This window comes from Balearica regulorum, chromosome 10 (genome assembly GCF_011004875.1).
Source record: "Balearica regulorum gibbericeps isolate bBalReg1 chromosome 10, bBalReg1.pri, whole genome shotgun sequence".
Lineage (NCBI taxonomy): Eukaryota > Metazoa > Chordata > Aves > Gruiformes > Gruidae > Balearica > Balearica regulorum.
In genome coordinates, this window is record NC_046193.1 from 24,620,757 (window position 1) to 24,645,914 (window position 25,158).

At 42.5% G+C, this 25,158-nt stretch overlaps 1 protein-coding gene across 6 annotated transcripts in view; it reads right to left on the reverse strand.

Annotated features, from left to right (window-relative positions):
- FGD5 (FYVE, RhoGEF and PH domain containing 5) overlaps positions 1-25,158 on the reverse strand; it is a 120,079-nt gene that overhangs the window by 28,429 nt on the left and 66,492 nt on the right. For 5 of the 6 annotated variants that reach the window (XR_012837085.1, XM_075762569.1, XM_075762568.1 and 2 more), the window contains 5 exons: positions 17,914-18,065; positions 15,953-16,109; positions 12,073-12,160; positions 9,030-9,080; positions 6,930-6,988 (listed from right to left, as the gene is read on the reverse strand). Coding sequence is in view for 5 of the 6 variants with exons in the window: in XM_075762569.1 (XP_075618684.1) it covers positions 6,930-6,988; positions 9,030-9,080; positions 12,073-12,160; positions 15,953-16,109; positions 17,914-18,065 (507 nt within the window). In the remaining variant the exon portion in view is untranslated. The remainder of the gene's footprint in view (positions 1-6,929; positions 6,989-9,029; positions 9,081-12,072; positions 12,161-15,952; positions 16,110-17,913; positions 18,066-25,158) is intronic. The other variant, XM_075762566.1, reaches the window with a different exon arrangement.

The following is a 25,158-nucleotide window of genomic DNA, read 5'->3' on the forward strand; positions in this document are numbered from 1 at the left end:
ATGTATCTGCCCGATACAAATCAATGCTGTCTACGGAATCAGCTAATTAAGAAAGCTATCACAGATACCAGGAGCATATCCATGTCAACATGATGGTCTGTCAAAGCTAATTTACCCTGGATTTCAGCTAACACAATTAATGTACCTATCTCAGCTTGCTTTTTGAGATAAGCCTGAAATACCTCCATATGTTACTGCCCTGGTGAAATATTACACTTGTTCAGCATGATACAAAGTTTAGTTCTTAATCAGTAACTACATAACATATGGAAACACCTACAAGCCTTCACCAGCACAGGGCTGCATTGTGACCATGCAATATAACTGGCAGTTGACACATTTTCAAGAATTTCAGCCATCAAGTGTCTCTTTTGCAATGCAGGAAGTAACAAATGGAATTTTTCAGGTCACTTCTAGAATACTATAGGCCAGCAAAATGGAAACAGAATGTATAAACTAATAGCGCAGGAAATACCAGGGATCATGCGACAGCTGCATTTGCAAAAGACATTTGCAAAGGACTTTCCCATCACCAAAGGGTATTTTAGCCCTAGCAAAACTTGTCAAATTGACAGCTTCCACAATGGAAACCCATTCTTCATCTGCAGCAAAGGCAGTGCCCTCCTGTGACCACACTCATGGCCAATGCTAGTACTACTCATTGGGGTTTCTACAAGAGTGAGAGAAGTTGCTGCAGCTTAGATATACCTCAGTTTTTCTTAAGACTGCTGGCAGAGGTGCCTGTTGTAATGCTGATGTTCGCAATATGGACACATGTTCACCAGGAAATGGACAGAGATGTATCAAACTCATTTCCTGTAGGAAGTCAAACAGCCGTCACGTATGAAGGACAATGATTTAATCTGGGAATGCGGGCAGCTAAGGGGGGGGTATAGTTTCCCTACAGCTCCCCTAACATTCCCTGTTTATATAGTTTTTGTCCTTCTCCTTAAATCTGTTATCATTCTCCTTTCAAATATCCTGCATTGGTATGATTAAAAAATTAAAACAAAGCTCCACCCAACTAGTGCTGCAGATGTGGGTGGCTGAAATTCTTCTCCAGCCATTTTAGCAGTGAACTGCAGCTTCCATCATACTATCATTATGTCTATTTCCCAATGAATTCACCAGCTGTTAATAGCAACAACGATTTATAGCTCTTAGCATCTCAGGGCCTCTAACAGATTGCAGAAGTTCATAGAGCAATACAAACCCTGCTTAGTTCAAGTAGTGAATGTCTCCTTGAGTTACAGATAGACTTAATGCGATGCGGTGATGGTATGCCTTATGCCTCTGTTTGTACATCTGTAAATTGTGAGTAATATTTTCCTACTTGATGAAAATGCTGTGGAGATAGTTAATATCATAATGTGTCTGAAAATCCTGGGTTACTACTTCCCAGGGAAAACCTGTTAAGAGTGTTACTATCATAAAATAAAAAAGCTAATAATGAATCATTGATATTCTGCAGAAAATGTAGATCATAATTCAATGCTCCTGTTAGATTTTGAGTGTAGTTTGATGAGTTGTTAAGTGGCAGCAGCAATCTTCCTCCTTCCAGGTACATGCCAAGTCTAAATTATTGCTTAGAACTTCAGCCAGGTACATGACAAGTTATTAATGCTCTATCTTGAGTCGCATTGTTCAGTTTGTTCTGCAATTAGAGTAGCTTCTTAAATTATTTGCATTTTTTTAAATCTGAGAGAAAGAAAACAACTGCTGGTTGTGGCTTTTGTGGATGAGATATTAATTCAGGAGGACAACCTCTGATTTAGGTTGTCCTCCTGAATTAATATCCTCCACAAAACCCACAGCATTCACACAGATAGGAAAGAAGGAAATTCTGTTTCATCTCTTCCAGGCCACAGTTTTGAAAAAGAGCAGATGTGCTCTGATGATACGATAAAAAATGAAGTGTAAAAATCTATGTGGAATTTGTGATGAAATTGTTCCAAACCAGACATTATTAATAGCGATTATTATACAGTCTGTGACATCTGTGAAACTCAGACGATATGGTGATGTTCTTCAAGTTAAAGCATGGATTAGTGGAGATAAAATCATTGCATGGTAATGCAGCACAGCAAATGTGATTTTGAGCACTTATGTATACATCTAACTTCAGAAAAACATTCATAGAAATCTCCCATAAATCTGAGGGAAATCTAAGGAAGCACAGGTGCCAGAAAAAGATGTATGACCTTGATCTGTTAGGAACTGAGCTCTTATAGTTCTCAACCTCTAATACAGGTAACCCTAAAGCTCTCAGATTACTGTGGAAATGAATATGAAATATTTATTATTTGGGCACAAACAATGCTTTAATAATGGAAAAGTATGATTATAAATTCTTTGCTTGAGGAGAAAGAAAATCAGAATCAAAACTGTTGAAAACTTTGCTCGGTAAGTCCATAGTTTTGGAATCATTTTATAGAGTGGCCTGATTACATTTCTTTTTATGATATAACTCTAGGCTTGTTAGACCACATCCTCCCTGCCATCTACCTCTATTCTTTTCTCTTGGTAACAGAAAGTTTTTATGTAGTAATTAAGTACTGGTTATTACTGTCAATGCTGAACATTACTCAGAATTAGGCTGTATGAACTATGTACCAGTCAGCATGGGTTTATGAAAGGCAGGTCCTGCTTGACTAACCTGATGTCCTTCACCACAAGGTGACCCACTCAGTGGATGACGGAAAGGCTGTGGATGTTGTCTAACTAGACTTTAGTAAAGCCTTTGACACAATTTCCCACAATATTCTCCCGGAGAAAATGGCTGCTCATGGCTTGGATGGGCGTACTCTTCGCTGGGTGAAAAACTGGCTGGATGGCCAGGCCCAAAGAGTTGTAGTGAATGGACCTTAAATCCAGTTGGCGGCCAGTCACAAGTGGTGTTCCCCAGGGCTCAGTATTGGGACCAGTTCACTTTAATATCTTCATCAATGATCTGGAAGAGGGGTTCGAGTGCACCTTCAGTAAGTTTGCAGACGACACCTAGTTGGGCGGGAGTGTTGATCTGCTGGAGGGTAGGAAGGCTCTACAGAGGGATCTGGACAGGCTGGATTGATGGGCCGAGGCCAACTGTATGAGGTTCAACCAGGCTCAGTGCCATGCCCTGCACTTGGGTCACAACAACCCCATGCAATGCTACAGGCTTGGGGAAGAGTGGCCAGAAAGCTGCCCGGCAGAAAAGGACCTGGGGGTACTGGTCAATAGCCGACTGAATATGAGCTGGCAGTGTGCACAGGTGGCCAAGGCGGCCAACAGCATTCGGGCTTGTATCAGAAATAGTGTGGCCAGCAGAACTAGGGAAGTGATCGTCTCCCTGTACTCAGCACTGGTGAGGCCACACCTTGAGTACTGTGTTCAGTTTTGGGCCCCTCACTACAAGACAGACGCTGAGGTGCTGGAGTGTGTCCAAAGAAGGGCAATGAAGGTGGTGAAGGGTCTAGAGCACAAGTCTTATGAGGAGCAACTGAGGGAACTGGGGTTGTTTAGCCTATAGAAAAGGAGGCTGAGGGGAGACCTCATCGCTCTCTACAACTACCTGAAAGGAGGTTGTAGGGAGGTGGGTGTCGGTCTCTTCTCCCAGGTAACAAGCGATAGGATGAGAGGAAATGCCTCAAGTTGTGCCAGGGCAAGTTTAGATTGGCTATTAGGAAAAAATTCTTCACCGAAAGGGTTGTCAGGTACTGGAACAGGCTGCCCAGGGAAGTGGTTGAGTCACCATCCCTGGAGGTATTTAAAAGATGTGTAGATGTGGTGCTTAGGGACATGGTTTAGTGTTGGACATGGCAGTGCTGGGTTAACGGTTGGATTTAATGATCTTAAAGGTCTTTTCCAATCAAAAGAATTCTATGATTCTGTGATTCTATGAATATCATTGTTTCCATGCATCTTGCTTTTTTGTTATGCTTCTTTCTCTTTCCTTCTCCTCTTTCACCATTATGTTTGGCTGTAATGCAACTACCATTTCATCTACAAAGACTTCCCTTCCAACTTATCTCCCCATCCTATCTACTATAATGGTTGATGACAAAATAGTTTGTGCTGATACCCAAAGTATTTTAACTAAAACTAAGAGTAAGCAACCAAAGAGATCAGCATAGCTGACAGTTTATACTCACCAAAGGTGTTCAGGCTGTCTGCTTGCTAATGCAGACTGTGCTGCTTTGTTTATGTGATTCATGTTTGGAACTTTTCCTTAGCAATCAGGGGGAGTAAAAAAAGTGCTGTCTTTAAAATGAAAGTTTGAAGGTTTTGGGTTGTCACAAAGCCACATCAATACAGCAAATGGGCTGATATTATTGTATGAAGGGGGAATGTGTTCTGAGGTAGATATGCTGGGATGGGTTTGGGGTGGAGAAGCTTGGAGCAGAAAAGCAGAAATGGACTTAAACCAAATCAATAGGTCCAAGCTTTTTAAAGTTTGCATTGAGTGAAAATGCAGATCTGAATTTTGAGTTTTGACCTTAAAAACCTTGAACTTCAGAATGCTCAAAATCTTGATCTATTGTCATGGCTTGAGATCATCTCCGCACAAAATCAGAAACCCACCAGTTGGACTTTGTGTTGATCTGTGGTAAATTTGCCACTGGCTTCAGTAGAAGCAGGTTCTGAGCCTCAGTCTCAATTTCTAGCTATCAGATGGGGAAGGAGGCAGATCCACAAAGACACATTCTATTCAGAAAATAGTAAGTAGTTTTAGCTACAATATATCCCTTTCTGATACAAGTATTAGAAGGCTTGGGTTTTGTCTGTTGCTGGACATGAGGAGATCATCACTGACCTTGGTACTCTGAAACAGCCCGTGAACACACGGGCTCCATTTATGACTTTGGCACACATATCAGAGACATGGCTTTTAAACCAGAGCAGCAGAGATTTCCAGATGTGAGCAAAAGTTGACATTCTTGGCTCATGGGTTCATTTGCTACAAACAGATGCTTCCACTTCTCTGAACAAAACATGAAAGTTTCAGTTTTAAAAGATGAAGGGCACCTTGAATTTTGAGACTCTTTCGTTCTTACCTCCCAAGCTGTTGCAAAAAACATCCTTCATCTAGTTGACCTACTGCATTTTTACCATGTCACACACTCTGAATCCACTGCTTCACCCAGTGCTTCCATTCCCCTACAGCCAGAGGGCAGAGGTGTTAAAGGCAATATGCTGAGTCAGCACTGCTGGTGTGTAGCTGTAGTTGCCTCAAGCACGTGTCTTTCCCTAACAATTCCTGTGCATTCATTCTTTCAACCTTAAAATTCTACCTGAAAACAAACTCTTACTAAGAAGGGTTGACTTTTCATTTCTTCCCTTTGTCTGCATCGATGCCCAGGTGTTTTTTCTCTTTGCCTCCTGAATTTTGTGTTTTGGTGCCTGAGTGATTATAAGCAACCCTCTCTCTGCTCAGTAAATGAAATAATAAAGAAGTGAATTGAATGCCATCTGTAATTAACCATAGGGAAGGATGTTTGCAATGACAAAGAGATCTTTAATTTAGCAAAGGCACAGCAAAATCCCAATACAGGATGTTAAATTCAACAATGTTCAAATGAGAAATAAAACGTGAAAGCTTCCCAAAAGATATGATACATTCCCGATCACTTGAAATCCCTGTGATCCAATGCAATGATAAAATACTTAAGATGAGACACCTTTTGAGAAAGAAACACTTTAGTGTAACCACTCACTATTGGATGAAATGCAGGATGCCTTGAATGAGGTGCTTTGTTCTCTAACATGCATGCTGTTAACACAAACCACGCAATAGTCAACATCTTCCTTAGCAACTGCACATACTAATCGTAATCTAAATGCCTTGAAAAGAAGTGCTTAAAAATGGCATTTTTTTAAATTTTGGGCTATATTATTACTATTTTCTAGGTCTAACAATCCTAGAGTTTTATCATAAAAAGAAATGTAATCTGGCTACTCTACAGAATGACTCTGAAACTATGGACATACTGAGCACCATTTCATTAGACTGCGAAGACTGTAGGTACTTCTTTCTAACTACTTGAGCTCAACCCTTGGTCTGTGCAGCTAAAGCAAACATGGATCTCAGGAGAGAATTTAGCTGCAGGTGTGGGTGGCTAGTACGACAAAAAGAAAGACACTGCCTTTATTTATCACCCAGAGGTCCACCAAGTTGAATTCCTTTGGAACCTACTGGATCCTGTGTCTGACAGTCTCTCTGCTGCCTCCTATGCGTCCCAACACTGCTTCTTACTGCAACAGAAAGCTCCTATCACTTTAGACAAAAATCAGATCTAGAACCCTGGAAACAAATGATCATAAGACCACCTATATGCAGGCTATCTTTGCCAGTAAATTAGGACTCTAATATCATGTTAGTGATATTAATAAATCACACTGACCTTACAGAAACTGTTCATTACTTTGGAAAACTATATAACTTTAGATACCTAAATCTGAATTTAGACATGAGCTCTAACCTACGAAAGTCTTGGCCAGTCTATTTGGTTGTGTGATCATTTGCAAGATTATAAACCATGACCCATTCTTCTGAAGTAAAATGGGTTTCCAGAATTGTGGAAAAACTATGTAAATGAGCTCAGAATGTATCTTTGACAGTACATTTGTGATCTCTTCAACATTTAATATCTAAAAACATCCCAGGCTAGAAATAGAACCATGAAAATTCTTGTCTCTCACTTCATTGCTCCACATACCATTTCAGCAACCCCAAGAGGGAAAAAAAAATTGTGCTGTTTGCTATGATGACTTACATCTTGCACAGCTGCACTAAAGGGTATAGACTGCAATACTGTAAACCAAATCTGTATAAACCCTTGAGTCTCACCCTGGGGAAGGCTTCAGAATGTAATAGAGATATGCATTCTCTTCAGCAGATGTGCAGAAAAGACACTATCAATTAAGAGAGCATGTGTCATGGTAGGACTCACCGCCTGGAGCATGCTGTCATTGGCTCGGTCCGTGATTTCAGAAACAATGAATAAGGCAGCTGAGGGATGAAGCAAAACAAACACCATAAATCACATAAAAGAGTAGGAGAATAACCCAAATCTTTTCTGTTTGCAAGGGCATCTTTAAAGAAAACCAAACAACATCCCCAGCAGCAGCTCCTTTAACTTCCTTGCCACCTTCAGAATGCAACTGCTCAGCAAATTTAAGACACAGCACAGTGCTGTCCGTTTCTTTTTTCTTCATCGTTCTCTTGTGTGAAACTCTGCATCATACTTGTGCTGACCAAGAGAGCTCATGAGGTCCCTTTTAAGCACCTAGCATGGCACAAAATCTTTTTGTGTTGTTTCCTAATTGCATATTTTTGACAATTGGAGCTTGTGGTAGGGAGAGATTAACGTAACCCAGCTTTAGCCATTCAAAAGCATGGCAATCTAAGGTGATCTGTTTCCCCTTACCGCTGAGGGAGAGGACAGGTTAGAATCATAGAATCATAGAATGGTTTGGGATGGAAGGGACCTTAAAGATCATCTAGTTCCAACCCCCCCTGCTGCGGGCAGAGACACCCTCCACTAGACCACATTGCCCAAAGGCTCATCCAACCTGGCCTTGAACACTTCCAGGGATGGGGCATCCACAACCTTTCTGGGCAACCTGTTCCAGTACCCCACCACTCTAACAGTAAAGAATTTCTTTCTAACATCTAATCTAAATCAACCCCCCTTCAGCTTGAACCCATTACCCCTTGTCCTGTCACCACATTCCCTGATAAACAGTCCCTCTCCATCTTTCTTGTAGGCCCCCTTCAGATACTGGTAAGCTGCAATTAGATCTCCCCGGAGCCGCCTTTTCTCCAGGCTGAACAATCCCAACTCTCTCAGCCTGTCCTCATAGGAGAGGTGCTCCATCCCTCCAGTCAGCTTCGTGGCCCTCCTCTGGACTCACCACTCCTCTGACTCTGTCAGAAAGGTTATCCCTTTCTGACAGAAGTGTGTATGATGTGATGACATGAATTAACACCTGGATTCTCCACTGGCAAATAACATGGGCCAGGGTATGTTTGCTGGCCCTGAGAGCAGTGTCATAACATGGCTCAGATCATTATCTCAAATCTCTTCCTCTGGAACAGAGCATCCTATCTGTTTCTGGGCATAATCTGGGAGCATGCTAGCCATCACTGGCCAGAAATGTGACAAGCATGTGCTAACCACATGCCTGCCCTGGCCTTGTATAAATTACTGGTATAGCTGTAGTCCCACTGTGACTAGGGTCCTAAATCTTCCTTGAGACTCTACTCTTGGTCAGAACAGACTGACCTTCAGTCAGTCACAGACCTTATTGCTATGAGGTGGTTTGGATTTACACTCAGTGTACCAAAGAGGTGAACTGGTTTCATTAATACAATGTTATTTCTGCTTACACTAGCCTGGAAGCTACTCCCACTGAGGCCACAGCTAACCTTGCTTTGACTTCAGTGGGAGTACGAGACTTCTGCTTTATCCATCTGATGTGTTGGAAAGGATGGTATTAACAGTTGAACATCTGGATTTGTTCTTGATTGTGCAGAACTGATTTTTGTGCAATGTCTTTCAAGTTTACTTAGGCTTAAGGAATCCAGAATATAGATAAACAATTCAAACCTCCTGGGTTTCTCCAAAATTCATAGAGCACAGCAGGCATGCCATAGTCAATGGTACACAAACAAGCAGGTGGAGCCATCCCAACTGACTTTACAATGACCAGGCCAAATATGGACGAAGCAAAAGGGGACTAGGATTTCCCCAATGACTGGCACAGAACTACAATATCTGCACCACACTTGTATAGATGGTAATTTCTTCTTCTGTAAGTTCATTGTGTCAAAACTATAGGAAGCCCACATGTTTCAATGAAAAAAGATAGGGTTCGTGCCCTAAATAATTTGTCTAAATTAGTAATTAGTTCTGATAGATCTTATATCTAACTTATTAACACAAAATCTTGAAAATAATCCTCTTCCATATACTACCAGTATAGATCCTGTACCTCTTTAGAAGCAGAGTTAGAAAAGCAGAATTTTTGTTCTACCCATTTCATTTTACCTTGTGTGGCTTCATACTCTGTAGAATCAGGGCAAAGATTATTCAAGTAATCTGTAGAAAATAATCAAACAAACACAGACATCCAGTAATCAGAATACAGATCCACAAAATTTGTAGTATTATTAGCTAAAACATAAAATCCTAATCATAGAATCATAGAATCATAGAATGGTTTGGGTTGGAAGGGACCTTAAAGACTATGTAGTTCCAACCCCCCTACCATGGGCAGGGACACCCTCCACTAGACCAGGTTGCTCTATGCCCCATCCAACCTGGCCTTGAACAATTCTAGGGATGGAGCATTCGCAGTAATGTCCCGTATCACTTTATTCCCAAATAATTAAGTATATATAGCCTGCTTCCAAACCACAACTCACCTTTGACTGCATTCTGCTTTGAGAATCAATGCAAGAGCATTGATACAGATTTGGACTTATCACGTAACTTGGCAGGTATAAACGAATAAACAGAGAGTGACAAAAGTATTTCCTTGTTTCTTAGCCAAGAGAATTGCTGAGTAGCACCACTTTACAAATTCTTCTAATGAATTCTATTTTCCCATCTGAATGAATGGTGTTGGCTGTAATAACTGATTTTCTGTATTTATAGTAAATTAATTATATGCATTTTGTAGACACAGGTAGGAGACTCTGGTTCTGTACATGCAGAGTTCGATGATTACTACTAAAGTCAATCACATTCTGAAAATAGGTTCTGTAAAGTACACACAGTATGACTTACATTTACAGGAATTATATTTGCATTATATAAAAACCTTTAACCTGTCAGTTTTATTTGGACTACTTGCCTTGGATCATCTGTCTATTCTTTGTCTGGGTCTTTATGCTTTTAATGACTGTAGCATATGAATGCTACCATTTTAAAAGCCTAATCCTGAAATGCTTCATTCTCATCTTTCTGATGAATCCAGGCTCCTAAATTCTGCATCCAAGAACTAGACCTCTGTGCTGAGAATGGTGCTGTGCATGGATATCCATTTGCTTTAATATCCTATCCATGTACATTTCTCTTTCTAATGCTGTGCCCTCCCTGGCATCCCAAAATCTACCTGTATTCAGGAAAACATCTGCTTGTACTCAGGCAGGCAGGAAGGGGTTCTGAAGTGTTATCAGGCAGTATTTAGTGTTCCTTTTCACAGCTGCAAGCTCTGTCCTTGGCTATGGACATTTAACTGAGTGGGCAACTCCTTTTGGCTATAGTGCAGTAATTTGAAACCAATATCCTCATAAAATACCCTTCCTTATCTGGTAGAAGCAGCCAGTTATGAACACAAAGTTCACCTGCATATTTTAATACTTTTTTTACGCTGTCTAGAGAATCTGAAGGACTGCATTGCTCCAGACCCACCCTGTCCTAGCAAGCAAAGAAGGGCTTAGTTTCTTGAGGTGAAGAACTGAAGGAAGAAACCTACTGTCTGGAATATCTTAGACCTTATCTCACTACACAGAAAAGCTTTCATTTTCTCAGTTAGTGCCAGTACCTGGGACAAGGAGGAGCTCAAGTTGCTTCAAGCATAGACAGAATCCAATCGTGGGAGCTGCACTGAAACCCTTCCAGCTCTCTCACAAAATACCATGCTTCTTGTTTGCAATTTACCTTTTAGACCACAGAAATGGGCAAAGAAAATGGAGTATAGTGGAGGTATTTATGACAGGGACATGCCAAGTCCTTTTTCTTAGATGCAGTATTTGTGTGCCTGCACTAAAAACACTGGAAGGATCATGTGAGACTACTAAGTACTGCAACCCACAAGTCCGGAAAGTTGCCCTTAATGTAGACACACCCAGAGAGGGAAGCAAGTCAGACAGAAAAAAAATCCTACTGTTGGCATCCAGTGTTCATTTGTATTGCTTGTACTAAAAAAGCAAAATAAGCTGTGAATAATGAGTTGCATCCTTGATCAAAGTGTCTGGAGCAAGATGAAACTGCTGCTAATCTGTGCTGTGAATAAAAATTTCATATGGTCACTTTGTTCTGCTGCATTTGCAGAAGTTCCTTCTAATATGCTCTGCCCTTCATCCATTGTTGTGTATGGGCAGGGTTTATGGCTTCCTTTTTACTGTGCCATGCATAACTCATCTTGCATCCCTCTCTGCCCACACATATACATACTCCCAAAGCATTTCTCCATCTTTATGTGTATGGATCCCTGTTCTTTTGTGTTCTGATCTGACTAAATTACTTGACAACACTGAGATTCATTGTTACATTTCTTGATTTCCTTCCCCAATCAGTTTATTAGTTATAAACCTAAAGGTCACAATTCTTTCTAGGGGCCACAACCTGCTCCAGAAAGCTTGCTACCCTACAGGCTCAGACTTGCTAGATTTTCTGTGGCCTGCAGAGAATGAACCACCAGAGGGAACACAACCCCTCTTGGACAGACTCCAGGTGGGAGTGATATATATGGTCCTGAATGTAAATGGAAGGTGTAAATGTAAAATCTGTAAATGTACTGTTAATGTAAATTTGGATCTCTGCCTCCTACGATGCAGAGAAATTGGACTGGAATTTTGACTTAAACTTACCACTAGCCTTAGGTGTACTGTACGTAGGGCTTAGGGTGCCGTACTGGGTAAAACTGCTTTGCTGATGGAGTGGAAGATCGTGCTTGCCAATGTCATACAGGATGCAGTGCAAAGTCCCCTTGCTGAGGACTACTGTCCCCTACTGTCTCTGATAATTACCCTTGACATAAATAAAATCAAACCTGTTTGCTAACATTGAGGCTGAACTCTGCTTCTCCTAATTCACAGATGAAAAAAGCCTAGAAGGAATGGCTGAAAGCAGCTGACTTTACACTTTTTTGTGACCTTTCAGCATGGTTGTACTGAAGTGCCTGCTCCTGCCCAGGCTCCCTGACATTTCCTGAATCCTGTACTAAGCATATTGAAGTTCCCAGCAAATCCCACACTGCTTCAGCCCTATTTTAGCTGTCTTGGCATCAACATGTGGCACAGTGGAGGCACAGAACATCATGGGAGGGTTTCCACTGAATATCTTTGAGAGTGATTTTACTGACCTGTGAGCAGCACACGATACTGGAAGACACGCTGCACCACTTTCAAAAGCAGGTGTTTCACACTCTGAGGGCTGCCACCAGAGCTCTGCTGTCCTCAATGGAAGGGAAAGGAAACACAAAGATCAGGGATGTGTGAGCTCAGCAGTAAACTGCTGTCTCCACCTGATGTGTACTATGAAAGTTTGCTACCAGTTGCATGCACAAATTCCATTGAACCATGTCCAATTTACCCAGCTTGCCAGGTGGTATCGTCTTTGTGACTATAAAGAATTACCATAAACACTTTATTTCCTGTAGCATTATTCACAAATAGTTTGGACTCAGAAGGAAAAGGGAGGAAAGTGAATACCATTTAGAAGGTAAAGGTTGGATAAAGATTTTAGGGTGGCATCTGAAGACAGAGGTATCAGATCTCAATGAAGTTTGTCATCGCTGTTCCTTTTTTGGACTGAAAGTTTCTTCTGCCTGCAACAACTTTTGAGTATATTATTTCAGGACATGGAATTGAGCAAAATACAGCAAAGTATCTCCCTGTGATTGAGCTCAAATTGAATGTCCGGAGAGTGTTTACAAGAAAATAAAGTAAGGTTGTGATCTTATTTTGCACACACGTGGAAAAGAAGTAGCATTTTTCTCTTTACCTTTACCCTTTAGATAGATACCCATTGCATGTCACTGCAAATCAGGCCCAGTCAGCATGGGTTTATGAAAGGCAGGTCCTGCTTGACTAACCTGATGTCCTTCACCACAAGGTGACCCACTCAGTGGATGACGGAAAGGCTGTGGATGTTGTCTAACTAGACTTTAGTAAAGCCTTTGACACAATTTCCCACAATATTCTCCCGGAGAAAATGGCTGCTCATGGCTTGGATGGGCGTACTCTTCGCTGGGTGAAAAACTGGCTGGATGGCCAGGCCCAAAGAGTTGTAGTGAATGGACCTTAAATCCAGTTGGCGGCCAGTCACAAGTGGTGTTCCCCAGGGCTCAGTATTGGGACCAGTTCACTTTAATATCTTCATCAATGATCTGGAAGAGGGGTTCGAGTGCACCTTCAGTAAGTTTGCAGACGACACCTAGTTGGGCGGGAGTGTTGATCTGCTGGAGGGTAGGAAGGCTCTACAGAGGGATCTGGACAGGCTGGATTGATGGGCCGAGGCCAACTGTATGAGGTTCAACCAGGCTCAGTGCCATGCCCTGCACTTGGGTCACAACAACCCCATGCAATGCTACAGGCTTGGGGAAGAGTGGCCAGAAAGCTGCCCGGCAGAAAAGGACCTGGGGGTACTGGTCAATAGCCGACTGAATATGAGCTGGCAGTGTGCACAGGTGGCCAAGGCGGCCAACAGCATTCGGGCTTGTATCAGAAATAGTGTGGCCAGCAGAACTAGGGAAGTGATCGTCTCCCTGTACTCAGCACTGGTGAGGCCACACCTTGAGTACTGTGTTCAGTTTTGGGCCCCTCACTACAAGACAGACGCTGAGGTGCTGGAGTGTGTCCAAAGAAGGGCAATGAAGGTGGTGAAGGGTCTAGAGCACAAGTCTTATGAGGAGCAACTGAGGGAACTGGGGTTGTTTAGCCTATAGAAAAGGAGGCTGAGGGGAGACCTCATCGCTCTCTACAACTACCTGAAAGGAGGTTGTAGGGAGGTGGGTGTCGGTCTCTTCTCCCAGGTAACAAGCGATAGGATGAGAGGAAATGCCTCAAGTTGTGCCAGGGCAAGTTTAGATTGGCTATTAGGAAAAAATTCTTCACCGAAAGGGTTGTCAGGTACTGGAACAGGCTGCCCAGGGAAGTGGTTGAGTCACCATCCCTGGAGGTATTTAAAAGATGTGTAGATGTGGTGCTTAGGGACATGGTTTAGTGTTGGACATGGCGGTGCTGGGTTAATGGTTGGATTTGATGATCTTAAAGGTCTTTTCCAACCTAAATTATTCTATTCTATAAGGGCTCAATTAAAATAGGAAACTTACTGTAAATCTGTTAAATGTCACAACATTGCTGGAAAAACAATAGCAAGCTACAAAATTCAGTCCTCAAAAGTCTCCACATCTCTGGAGGCACCAAGAAACAGAAGCTTACAGCTCTCAAGAGGAGTGGCACAAAACCCAGCTCATTCCTTACAAAGTCTGAGTCCAACATTTCAGTGTTCATTGACCAACGTTTCTTAAGTGTTTGCCACTTGTGAAGGGACAAAAGGACAATAGCAATCTAACTGTTTAAAGGAAGGCTGGCAAGAGACACAGCATTTTCCAAGGCAGTAGAGATGTTTCATGTTACTGTATTACTCCTCTAACTGGCTGACTACTCTCACCAAATGTGCATTCAGGGTTGTGCTGAGCATTCCCAGTCCCCCATACTCAAGTTAAAGGTGCTAGAAACAAGATGAGGCCTTGATTATGTGTTGTTAGACTGGAAAGCTAATAGTGGTCATGATTTAAAAAAATGCAATAGGAAAGGACTGAGAGACACCTCCTCTCATTTGTGTGTGGATGCATGCATCCAAGAGGGCAAGAAGTTACAGAACTCACTGATTCTAGGGCAAAATCCTGCTGATGTCATCCTAGGAAAAGACTCATCTGCTTTCTTGGAAATAAGAGCTAATTCTCAGGGTTGATAGTTAAGACAGAAGTGTATAGGCATGTGGCTGGGAGAGATGCTGGGAATACAGGCACTCAGTACAAAGTCTGCATTTGCTAAGTTCATATTCAGCACAGTGTGAGCCATCAGAGCTCCCCTCAGCTGCTAACAGGAAGTAATTGTGGTGACTGCAAGGTGTCTGTAAATGCTGACTTCCAAATGTCTTCTGAAATTAATTGTTATCCTTAATATTTCACATGTGCTACAGAGAAAAACACAATCCGTACCCCATAAAGCTGGCATTCTAAATAACCTTTAAGGTCCGATCAGTAATTTATCCTTATAGCCCCTCTGCCACTCAAGTAAACATTGCTATTTCTCTTACCAGATGAAGATAATAAGGAATGGGGGTTCTAGACCCACAATAAAGCAGCATAGCTTTTAACCATTTTAGCTCAATAGAGTCACTGTAGCCTAACTAAAGTTTCCCATCCATGTATTGGTTTATGCTTTTGAAATTACGTGAAATGGCCACATTGCCAATACTTTAAAATGTAATCAGTAATCATGGAATTTCTGTCACATGTATCTTGATGGGTTTTTTCAGTTATTCAGCATGGAAGACTGAGTTAACACAATGCAAAATACATGTTTCTTGCTACAGGGCCGGAGGTTACAGGCCTGAGGTTACAGACCATCAGGGACTGTAGATTAAAAGAACCCTGTATGTGTCTGGCCAGTGGAGTTTGTGTCTTCCTGTGCAGTTCAGTGTTGCCTGTCACAACATCCTCTGTAAAGAGAGGTAGCATTTGTAAAGATGTTGCGGGTTGATTGCTGCCAGCAGCTAAGCACCCATACGAGTTAACCCTAACTTCGTCTTGGCCAGAGCCAGTACAAAAGAAAGGATGGGAAATACAGCGAAAGAAAAGAAGATATGAAGAGATGGTAATAATAATAGTTATTAACTCTAACACATCCTCAACAGCTTGATAAGTGAATATGTGACTGTGAAACTACTCTACTATGTGCATATATTTCAGCAAAATATACTCATAGATCTGTAGGTTCACAAACATACATTTTGTACACACATAGGGGTGCATGGGCAACAGACACAGAAACAGAAACACACCATGCACATGTGAACATCTCACTTCAGTTTTAGCACCAGGATGTGCGAAGAGAGCTAGTCTCCCATTCTACCCTATCTGAACACTGGTGGAATTGAAGAAAAGAAATCTTTGAGTAAGCCCTGTGGCACAACCATGCATTAGTGCAAGTAAAAAAACATGGGAGTCTTACCTCAAACTCCTGAATTATGGTAGCCAGTTGGGAATACTTAAGGCAGTTTTCATCTAGCAAAGCCAAATTCCTGTCAAACTGCATAATGTATGCTGTGTGGTGATTCAGCCTTGATTTTCTGGAGAGGAAAACATCAGCAACTTTCTGGTGTTCCTCCCTAAGGCCACAGAAAGAAAAGAAGCAGCAAATAAACAAACAAACATAAATAAATAAGAAGAGCCATAGCTCTTTCTCATTGTATTAGACCCACAGTGGCTAAGGATTTCTGCAGCTAAAGCCTAGGTTAAGTGGCAGGAAAGAGGGGGTGCTTCACGGACATACTGTAGAATGGGCACCACAAGGGGCTGATCCTTTGGCTGTGCTTTTGCCACAAAGGCACTATGTGTCTGTAGCGAGTAGCATGTCTCCTTTCTGGACACAGCTTCCACTTCTCTAAACAGACCTTCCAGCTCCGCAGTCCTGAAATATTTATGAAGCATGTACAAGGAGAGAACAGGACAAAATCTGAGATCACAGAAGAGAGGAACATGAGATCCTGGGGATGTTAGAGCAAGAGTGTTTGGGGGAGCACAGGCACAGGGAAGGACTTACTGGAAAGTTCAAGGGTGGTGGTGAGCTGGGAACCTGTATGAGTGCAGCCCTATGCCACATGCCATTCTGTTGTGTTTGCAGTACAGTCCTCTTTTTTCCCCAGTGCCACAGAGTAGTTCTGGACAGAAACCTAGGACATTTCCAGTTGTGTCCCTTTTGTCTTGGGGAACAGGCAGCATGCTGCTAGAGTAGGGCTGTGATTTCTTTACGACACAACAAGTCATTTTAGATCCCAGCTGGAAACACCAATTCTGTTTGTGTTATGAGTGTATAAATCAAATCAGTGGTGAAATTTTTTAAGTCTTTCTGCCATTTGCAACAGTCCCTTGGTGGACACAAACCAATATACAGTTCCTTTTAGCCTTTTCTCTTCTTGTGTGCTTTGACTTGAAAGTGCAGGGCTGACAAGGAGAGCTGTGCTTTGCATTTAGGATTGTTACTGAAAAGTTCTCCTGATCTGACTTCCTTAACTGCTCAGTGGCAGTGCTGGGATAGGATCAGCTACTGTCAGCGACCACTGCCTCCTGAAGTCCAGCAGCATGGAGGTGTGGGGCTGCATGGTCCATCATAAGCTGTCAGAGCCAGAGTAGTTCAGTCTAGGCCAGCGGCTGCACTGGCTACTGTAGGTTTAGTCAGCTTGAGTCTGCAGAGGTAATTTCTCTCAGACATTCTTATTCCAGTAGTTTTGATAGACTACGGCCTGGCAGCCTGGCTTAAGTCAGAGGTCTCCTTAACTGAATGAATTTTGGAGCTTTGCCTGTCCTAGGCATGGTCTTATTCTCTCATGGAAAGACTTTGCCCTGTGAGGATGTTTGGCTTAGTTGGAGTTCCTCAGCAGGCTGACAGCGTCTTTTCAGCTTGGAAGCCTAGCCTATGCAGAGCCCTGCCTTGGTGCTGGGAGTGAGGGGGTGTCCCTTATCTGAGAGCTACGCAGTTGCTATGCAGATTTCTGTAAGCAGATGATCTTCTTTAGGATCAATTCTGATGTCTGCTGTTCCTACCTCCTATGGCATGAATCTGTGACCCTCAGGCCATGAGTGTGAAACCACTTGGTGATGACTATGAAGTGGCATCAGAGGATAATGCATATGAAGCAGGCTGTCCTCACACTGACTGACAGGGCCATTTCAGAGTCATGGGCTGTGCATTGCACAAATGTTTCAGTATTTGGTTTCTTAGCCTGAGAGCCTCTACATTTACTTCCTTCCTGCCTGTATGCAAAATCTGCCAAAGCAGTTCAGGTTCTACTCCCTTCATCTCTGCTGGAATCCCACCCTCCCTGCTAGTGAGGTCAAGGGAACACTGAAGAGTTCACCCACCTGCTGTGGAGGGTATGTTAAGACAATGAAACCATGCCATTCCGTACTTACCATTTAAGGACTCTTTCTTCCAATTCTCCCAGGATGTCTTGGTGTAATTCATAAATTTCAGGGAGTTCACTAAAGCCCTCCTTGAGTTTGACTTCTTCCTGTTCATTTTCATCTTCTTCTCCAAACACTTTCAAGATACCTTCATAGAAACCCTGTGAACAACAATACAGAAATAAGGCAAACAGACTTAATGTCTCTCTTCTGAAATAATCATTACAATTTCTTCATTCCTAAACTATGCTTTCTAGGAATTATAAGACATGCCATCAATAGTGATAGAGTGTACCCAGTATAGCAAGGAGATCATAGCATATGTTTTCTTCCATCCATTAGTTCATACACATTTTTAGCTGAATTCCACAATACTGTCACCCCAAAAGTGAACATTTCACCTGAGCAAGTCATCAGATCCTTATGCATACAAGGAGTTTGGTATCCTTTTATTTACCTTGCCTTTTTTTTCTTGCTTTTCTGCAGGAAAACATTTTTATAGTGTTTCTTAACCAGAAACATATTTTTTTAACAATGAAGGATGAGATTCTCCTGTCACTTCATTGGGTCCAACAGCTTGACATGAAAAACATCAATGTCTACATGTCTTGTGCTAAAATTTGAAACACTTGTCTCCAAATCTGAACTTAAAGAGAAGCAGCAGCTATAAATTTAAGCTATGGAACAAAAAATTTTCCCTATGAAACCTAACTAAGACCTTTTTTCCTCATCTTAGAAATGGTTTTGATCCTGAAGTGGTTTATAAATTATGTGGGCACAGGAGTAATTTCCTCTGTATTAAAATGTAGCGAGCTCTGGTACATAATAGGGCACCTGTTTAAGAGTGCATAGGAAAATGTTTCCCCAGCTTTGACTTGGAAGTGAAGAATAAGGCCTCCATGTGAAACTGCAGTGATAATTTGTATTAGATCCCCAGGCATTAGAAAATCATCTGAACAGCAGACAGCAAATATTTTGTGTGCAAAACACTGTTTAAAGTCTCCTTCATTCAGAACTCTGGATGCTGAAATGTTTTCAGGTCAAAGCCTGCTTCCTACAGAATCCATCTTCTTTGCTTCAGGCTTGTAAAGGAGGCTTTGCTGACACCTGGATACACTCGAGAGACTTTGACTCCTGTGGTGGCCTGGCCCTTTCCAGGTTCCTACCAGCCACTGCTGTCTCACCTGCCTGCTGCAGCCAGACACATCCCCTCTTCACAGGCAGTGGCTAGAGAAGCTCAGGCATTTAAAGCTGCCTGGGCTTTGTGCAGGTCTGAATGCAACCTGTGGCAATGGGGTGCAAGGCAATGCACAACACAAGAAGGCAGGAAAGCTGATGCTGTGCAGAGGTATAACTAATGCTTTGCTGCTGAGTGGCGTGAAGCAGGTTCCTAACCCAGGGATTCTGGCTTCCTTTGCCAGGAGCTAGGGCACTGTAACTAGGTGGTTTATCTTCATAGCAGTATCTGGTGTTCAAAAGCAGCAGCCTTCATTCAATGAAATTAAAAGTGTGTGATTTCAACACCTGCTTCTTCAGTATTGCTAAAAGTAACTGAAAAGTGTTAGTATAGTATTCAGTGTTTGCCTGAGGATAGTCCTGCATAACTGTTACAGGTTTAATTCTCCCCTGTATTCCCTGCAAGGAGATGACTCTCTCTCTTCCTCCATCAGGGTCAGGTTGGGCTCTTACTGTTGAAGTTCCCATTTCTGCTAGTCAGGTCTTCATGGGCAAGGTATCTGAATCTCAGTTTTTCTATGAAAATAGATGAATAATTAGAAACCTAAGTGCATCCCAGATTGTGATGAGAGCAGAAACTGGGCATTTATACACAATTGCTTAGAAACTAATTCTGTGAGTGCCTTTTCCAATCTTTTTCTGCATCCCAATAAGCCATGAAGTGCATAGAGTTTTTATTGCATAAGATGAGGAAAAAAAGGGTGAGAGTGAAAACCAGAGTAAATAATCAAAAGAACAGCTCAGTAGAGAGGCCACATTAACAGTGAGGTTTGAAATTACTTGTTTTGGTGCAGCAGCAGCCACAGACTAGGAGATTGCAAAGCATCCTTCCTTATAAAAATACTATCTGTTCTCATCTGACCTTCTTTTTTTTTTTTTTTTCTGTGAAGGTAAGGCTAGGGGATTGCAGCATTCTCTCTTATTGCTAGCCAGCCTACATATGCTGGTTTTTTCCCCATTAAGTACCTCAAATTGTGTATTGCTTTTAAATTCAGCATTAAAAATACTTGAATGGAGGCTTTGTAGCTGAATATACTTAGATTCACTGACTTTGAAGCTAGGAGGGACCATATTGATATGACATGATCTAGGATGGCCTGGTCAGTAGTCCAGACCACAAGACTTACTAGAATATAGCATTACTAGGAAAACAACTAGCTTTAATTTAAGACAGAATCTACCACATGTTAGGGATATGCTAACACTACATCCTGAGAAAAAGAAGAAGAAAAGGGGCTTTTGGTAATCTCATGAAGCATCAGGTAGCTCACAACCACATACAAATCCCAAGCATCTAGTCACAGCAGAGCTGGTGTTAAAGCCCTGGTTGTAGGCTGTCAGACTAAGGCCATCACACCAGGAGTTCTTCTTCCAGCAGGTCTGCACTGAGCCATGCTTCAGCCCAAGATCTAGTGTGAAGGAAAGCTCTAGTGTCTCACCAGTCTGGCCAGATCCATGCTGTGAATGTATTTTTTCACATGCTACTCTGCAAACAGTGAGTTATTATTAAAACCAATGCTTTTTTCAAAGATATTTTTAAAACATTCTCTGTCTGCCCATAGAAGCCAATTAATCAGAAAAAAAAAAATGCAGCTGCCTTAACAATTGCTGAGAAGGTGATTCTGCTGGATGAGTTAATAGAAACGGCAGCTAGATTTTTCCACTCAGAGACCATTTCCTGGCCTCCTATCCCACTGTATGTGATGTGGCCAAATGTGCTGTGAAAGGAAGCAGAGGCTTGATAAAAACAAACCTCTAAGGTCACACAGCTCATTGAAAGATGCCAGGCTGTTTCTATCTGGCCCTGAACCAGGATGGGATAGGTTGAGTATCTTCCTCTGTCAGGATCTAGTGATCATGAAACCTATTGAAAAAAGTCAAATTCTGTCCTGTGAACTTTTAGGGATAATCTTATGAACTTCCCTGGGCTGCACTGGGATTTACCATGGCATTTACCATTGGCATAAGACCAGTTGTCCTCCGGGTACCCAGCCCTCTGAGCTGGAAGACAGGGACGGGGAGCAGAATGAAGCCCTCATAATCCAAGGGGAAATGGTTAGTGACCTGCTATACCACTTAGACACACACAAGTCTATGGGGCCGGATGGGATCCACCCAAGGGTACTGAGGGAGCTGACAGAAGTGCTCACCAAGCCACTTTCCATCATTTATCAGCAGTCCTGGGTAACCGAGGGGGTCCCAGTTGACTGGAAGTTAGCAAATATGGTGCCCATCTACAAGAAAGGCTGGAAGGAAGATCCAGGGAACTACAGGCCTGTCAGTCTGACCTAGGTGCTGGGGAAGGTGATGCAGCGGATCATCTTGAGTGCCATCACGCAACACAACCAGGTGATCAGGCCCAGTCAGCATAGGTTCATGAAAGGCAGGTCCTGCTTGACTAACCTGATGTCCTTCACCACAAGGTGACCCACTCAGTGGATGACGGAAAGGCTGTGGATGTTGTCTAACTAGACTTTAGTAAAGCCTTTGACACAATTTCCCACAATATTCTCCCGGAGAAAATGGCTGCTCATGGCTTGGATGGGCGTACTCTTCGCTGGGTGAAAAACTGGCTGGATGGCCAGGCCCAAAGAGTTGTAGTGAATGGACCTTAAATCCAGTTGGCGGCCAGTCACAAGTGGTGTTCCCCAGGGCTCAGTATTGGGACCAGTTCACTTTAATATCTTCATCAATGATCTGGAAGAGGGGTTCGAGTGCACCTTCAGTAAGTTTGCAGACGACACCTAGTTGGGCGGGAGTGTTGATCTGCTGGAGGGTAGGAAGGCTCTACAGAGGGATCTGGACAGGCTGGATTGATGGGCCGAGGCCAACTGTATGAGGTTCAACCAGGCTCAGTGCCATGCCCTGCACTTGGGTCACAACAACCCCATGCAATGCTACAGGCTTGGGGAAGAGTGGCCAGAAAGCTGCCCGGCAGAAAAGGACCTGGGGGTACTGGTCAATAGCCGACTGAATATGAGCTGGCAGTGTGCACAGGTGGCCAAGGCGGCCAACAGCATTCGGGCTTGTATCAGAAATAGTGTGGCCAGCAGAACTAGGGAAGTGATCGTCTCCCTGTACTCAGCACTGGTGAGGCCACACCTTGAGTACTGTGTTCAGTTTTGGGCCCCTCACTACAAGACAGACGCTGAGGTGCTGGAGTGTGTCCAAAGAAGGGCAATGAAGGTGGTGAAGGGTCTAGAGCACAAGTCTTATGAGGAGCAACTGAGGGAACTGGGGTTGTTTAGCCTATAGAAAAGGAGGCTGAGGGGAGACCTCATCGCTCTCTACAACTACCTGAAAGGAGGTTGTAGGGAGGTGGGTGTCGGTCTCTTCTCCCAGGTAACAAGCGATAGGATGAGAGGAAATGCCTCAAGTTGTGCCAGGGCAAGTTTAGATTGGCTATTAGGAAAAAATTCTTCACCGAAAGGGTTGTCAGGTACTGGAACAGGCTGCCCAGGGAAGTGGTTGAGTCACCATCCCTGGAGGTATTTAAAAGATGTGTAGATGTGGTGCTTAGGGACATGGTTTAGTGTTGGACATGGCGGTGCTGGGTTAACGGTTGGATTTGATGATCTTAAAGGTCTTTTCCAACCTAAATAATTCTATTATTCTATGATTCTATTTCTCATGACTCTGGCTTCTGTCTTGTTAAGTTTTATAAGTATATGGAGTAATTAAGGAGGAGTCTGAAAGAACTGATTTCCATGAAACTTGCTAATATTCAGGTAGCAGCACCTCAACAGAGTATGTTTCACTGGGTATCCAAATTTTACATTAGCTAGTGCACTTCAGTTTGATTAAATCAAGGTAGCTGTATTGATTTCAGCATGCTGGGGATCTGGTTGGTATGACTGTGGTCCTGCTGAAATGTTCTATAAGGAGCAGAGAGCCTCTGGGCACAGAACCTAAAAAATTCCTCTCTTCTCACCAGTAGGAACTGACTCCAGGCAAAAGCAGTTTTTAGTGTCCTCAGATTCATTCCTCACTTTTCTGTTGTAACAGTGTCAACTGCAATATACACACTGGTTCAGTATGAACTGGAATGACTCGAATATCTAATAGATACTAGCCAAAAGGAAAGTCACACATAGGTTACCTATTATTAGCAACTATGACAGATGAAGCATTTGTTTTCTGAAAAGCCACTAGAACTAGGTAAAAAAAAAGATCATGATGACAATTTTCTTTTTGACTAACTATATCCTGGATAAAACAAGATCATAAAAATTTCTGAAAGAATATTATTGTGTTTCCTACTTATCTGGGTCTGATTTCCACAATGTGTCCTGCCCCAGTACCACAAATAATCCCAATGTTGTGCTATTCCAGATCCCATTTTTTCTGGTGTGTGAGTGAGCCTATCTAACTACATATTTCAGACAGCATATGCTCCAGAGGCTTTCCAACCAAGCCAGTCAATCTTTCTTCTGGATGCTTTTCATAACTCAAAGGAATCTGCAACCTTTCAAAGTCCTCAGTCATAATTAATCCAGACTGGGGAAAGGGACAGAATCCAAAGTGTTCTTTCAGCTTATTGTGCCTGGAGAAGTGAATAGCTGCAGTAAGTTCACTACTGATGTGCTTAAGTAACCTATTATGTTATAGAAATGTCATCTTTTCCAAATTAACATTGAATAGCTCTGTATCTATCCACTTTCCACCATAGCTGAGCAACAAGATTAACACTCCTTTCCCACAGCATTTCAGTGGATTTAATTAGTCATTAATTGCCTGCCCCTTTGATTATAATGAATTCTTGGACAAATTATTTAATTCCAGTTGCCTGGATAGCCAGCTTCCTAATGATTAATAAAAAACCTGCAGCATAACAGTAATCACTGTAAACATCCGTTAAAAGAATATAATTATGTCACTATTGAAAGTGCTGAGTGCCTGGGAAGCCATTAATCAAATGCAAAGTGCTTCTGCAGTCTCACTAACTCTAATCAATCATGGCGCCTGAAGGTCTCCAAGTCTGTCACCCAAGCCCTATGTCTAAACACAGAAGGTACCAAACACTGAGTCCATATAATTCCCTGCTGCGTCAAAAATTTCTTAGAACAGAAGCATGAACTGAAGTCATTCAGTTCAAGGCTCTGGTATGATGGCCACGGAGCTCAGTCTCATCCAGGGGTATATGAGCATACAGATCTCACTCCTGTCTTATGCCAATACCTGCACCAGTGTTTGTGTGAGCGTGTGAAAGCATAACGCAAGCTGGCTAGGTGACATAGAAGGTTAGCAACTGTGCTATTAAAATACATTTTTGAAACATAAAACTTTTAATTACATTTTGGGCAACCATAAATAAGCCCTTTACAGCCATCCAATGGCCAAATCCTTAACATCCCTGAAATAAACCCTACAAATAATTAAGTGAAACAAAGAGGATCAAAACCCACAGCCACAAAGGCTGGTTGATTGTTCTTTTTTCTTCTTTTGTTTGTGCACATAACTAACACACACAACTGTTGTTAGGGTTTTTTTCCCCAAGAATGCCTCTGAAGAACGTCTGTTCTCTGCTGGAAATGGAGACTGTAACCTGGAGCCTGTTATAAGGGCATGAGACAAGGAGGAACGCAGGGTTAGTTTCAATAAGATGGTTTATGTGGACAACTGCCTAGCTGTCACATGCTTGGCTCTTGGAGTAGAATCTGATAACCTCTATGAGGTGATGAGGCTCACTATAGGGTGCTGGGATATGAGATGCTTTAGAGATGCTGGCAGTGCCTGCCAATGCTAAGAGGAAACAGTGATTACAGGAGAGTTCTGGGGAAAAAAAAGATTTAGGTACTTGGCTCTGGGCTACAGAAAGGTAGCCCAGCTTAACTGGGACCAGAAACTTGGAAACCTTTGTAGCAGGTAGTTATCTCCAGGTACTCTTTCAAATGAGTCAGCAAGGCTAGTTTTCGGTAGAGCACTTAGAAAGTTCTCTGTTGGATTCAACATCTATGTGAAATGTGATATTCTAATCCAAAGGCAAAAGGGGTAGTTAATGGGACACGAGTTAGTTTT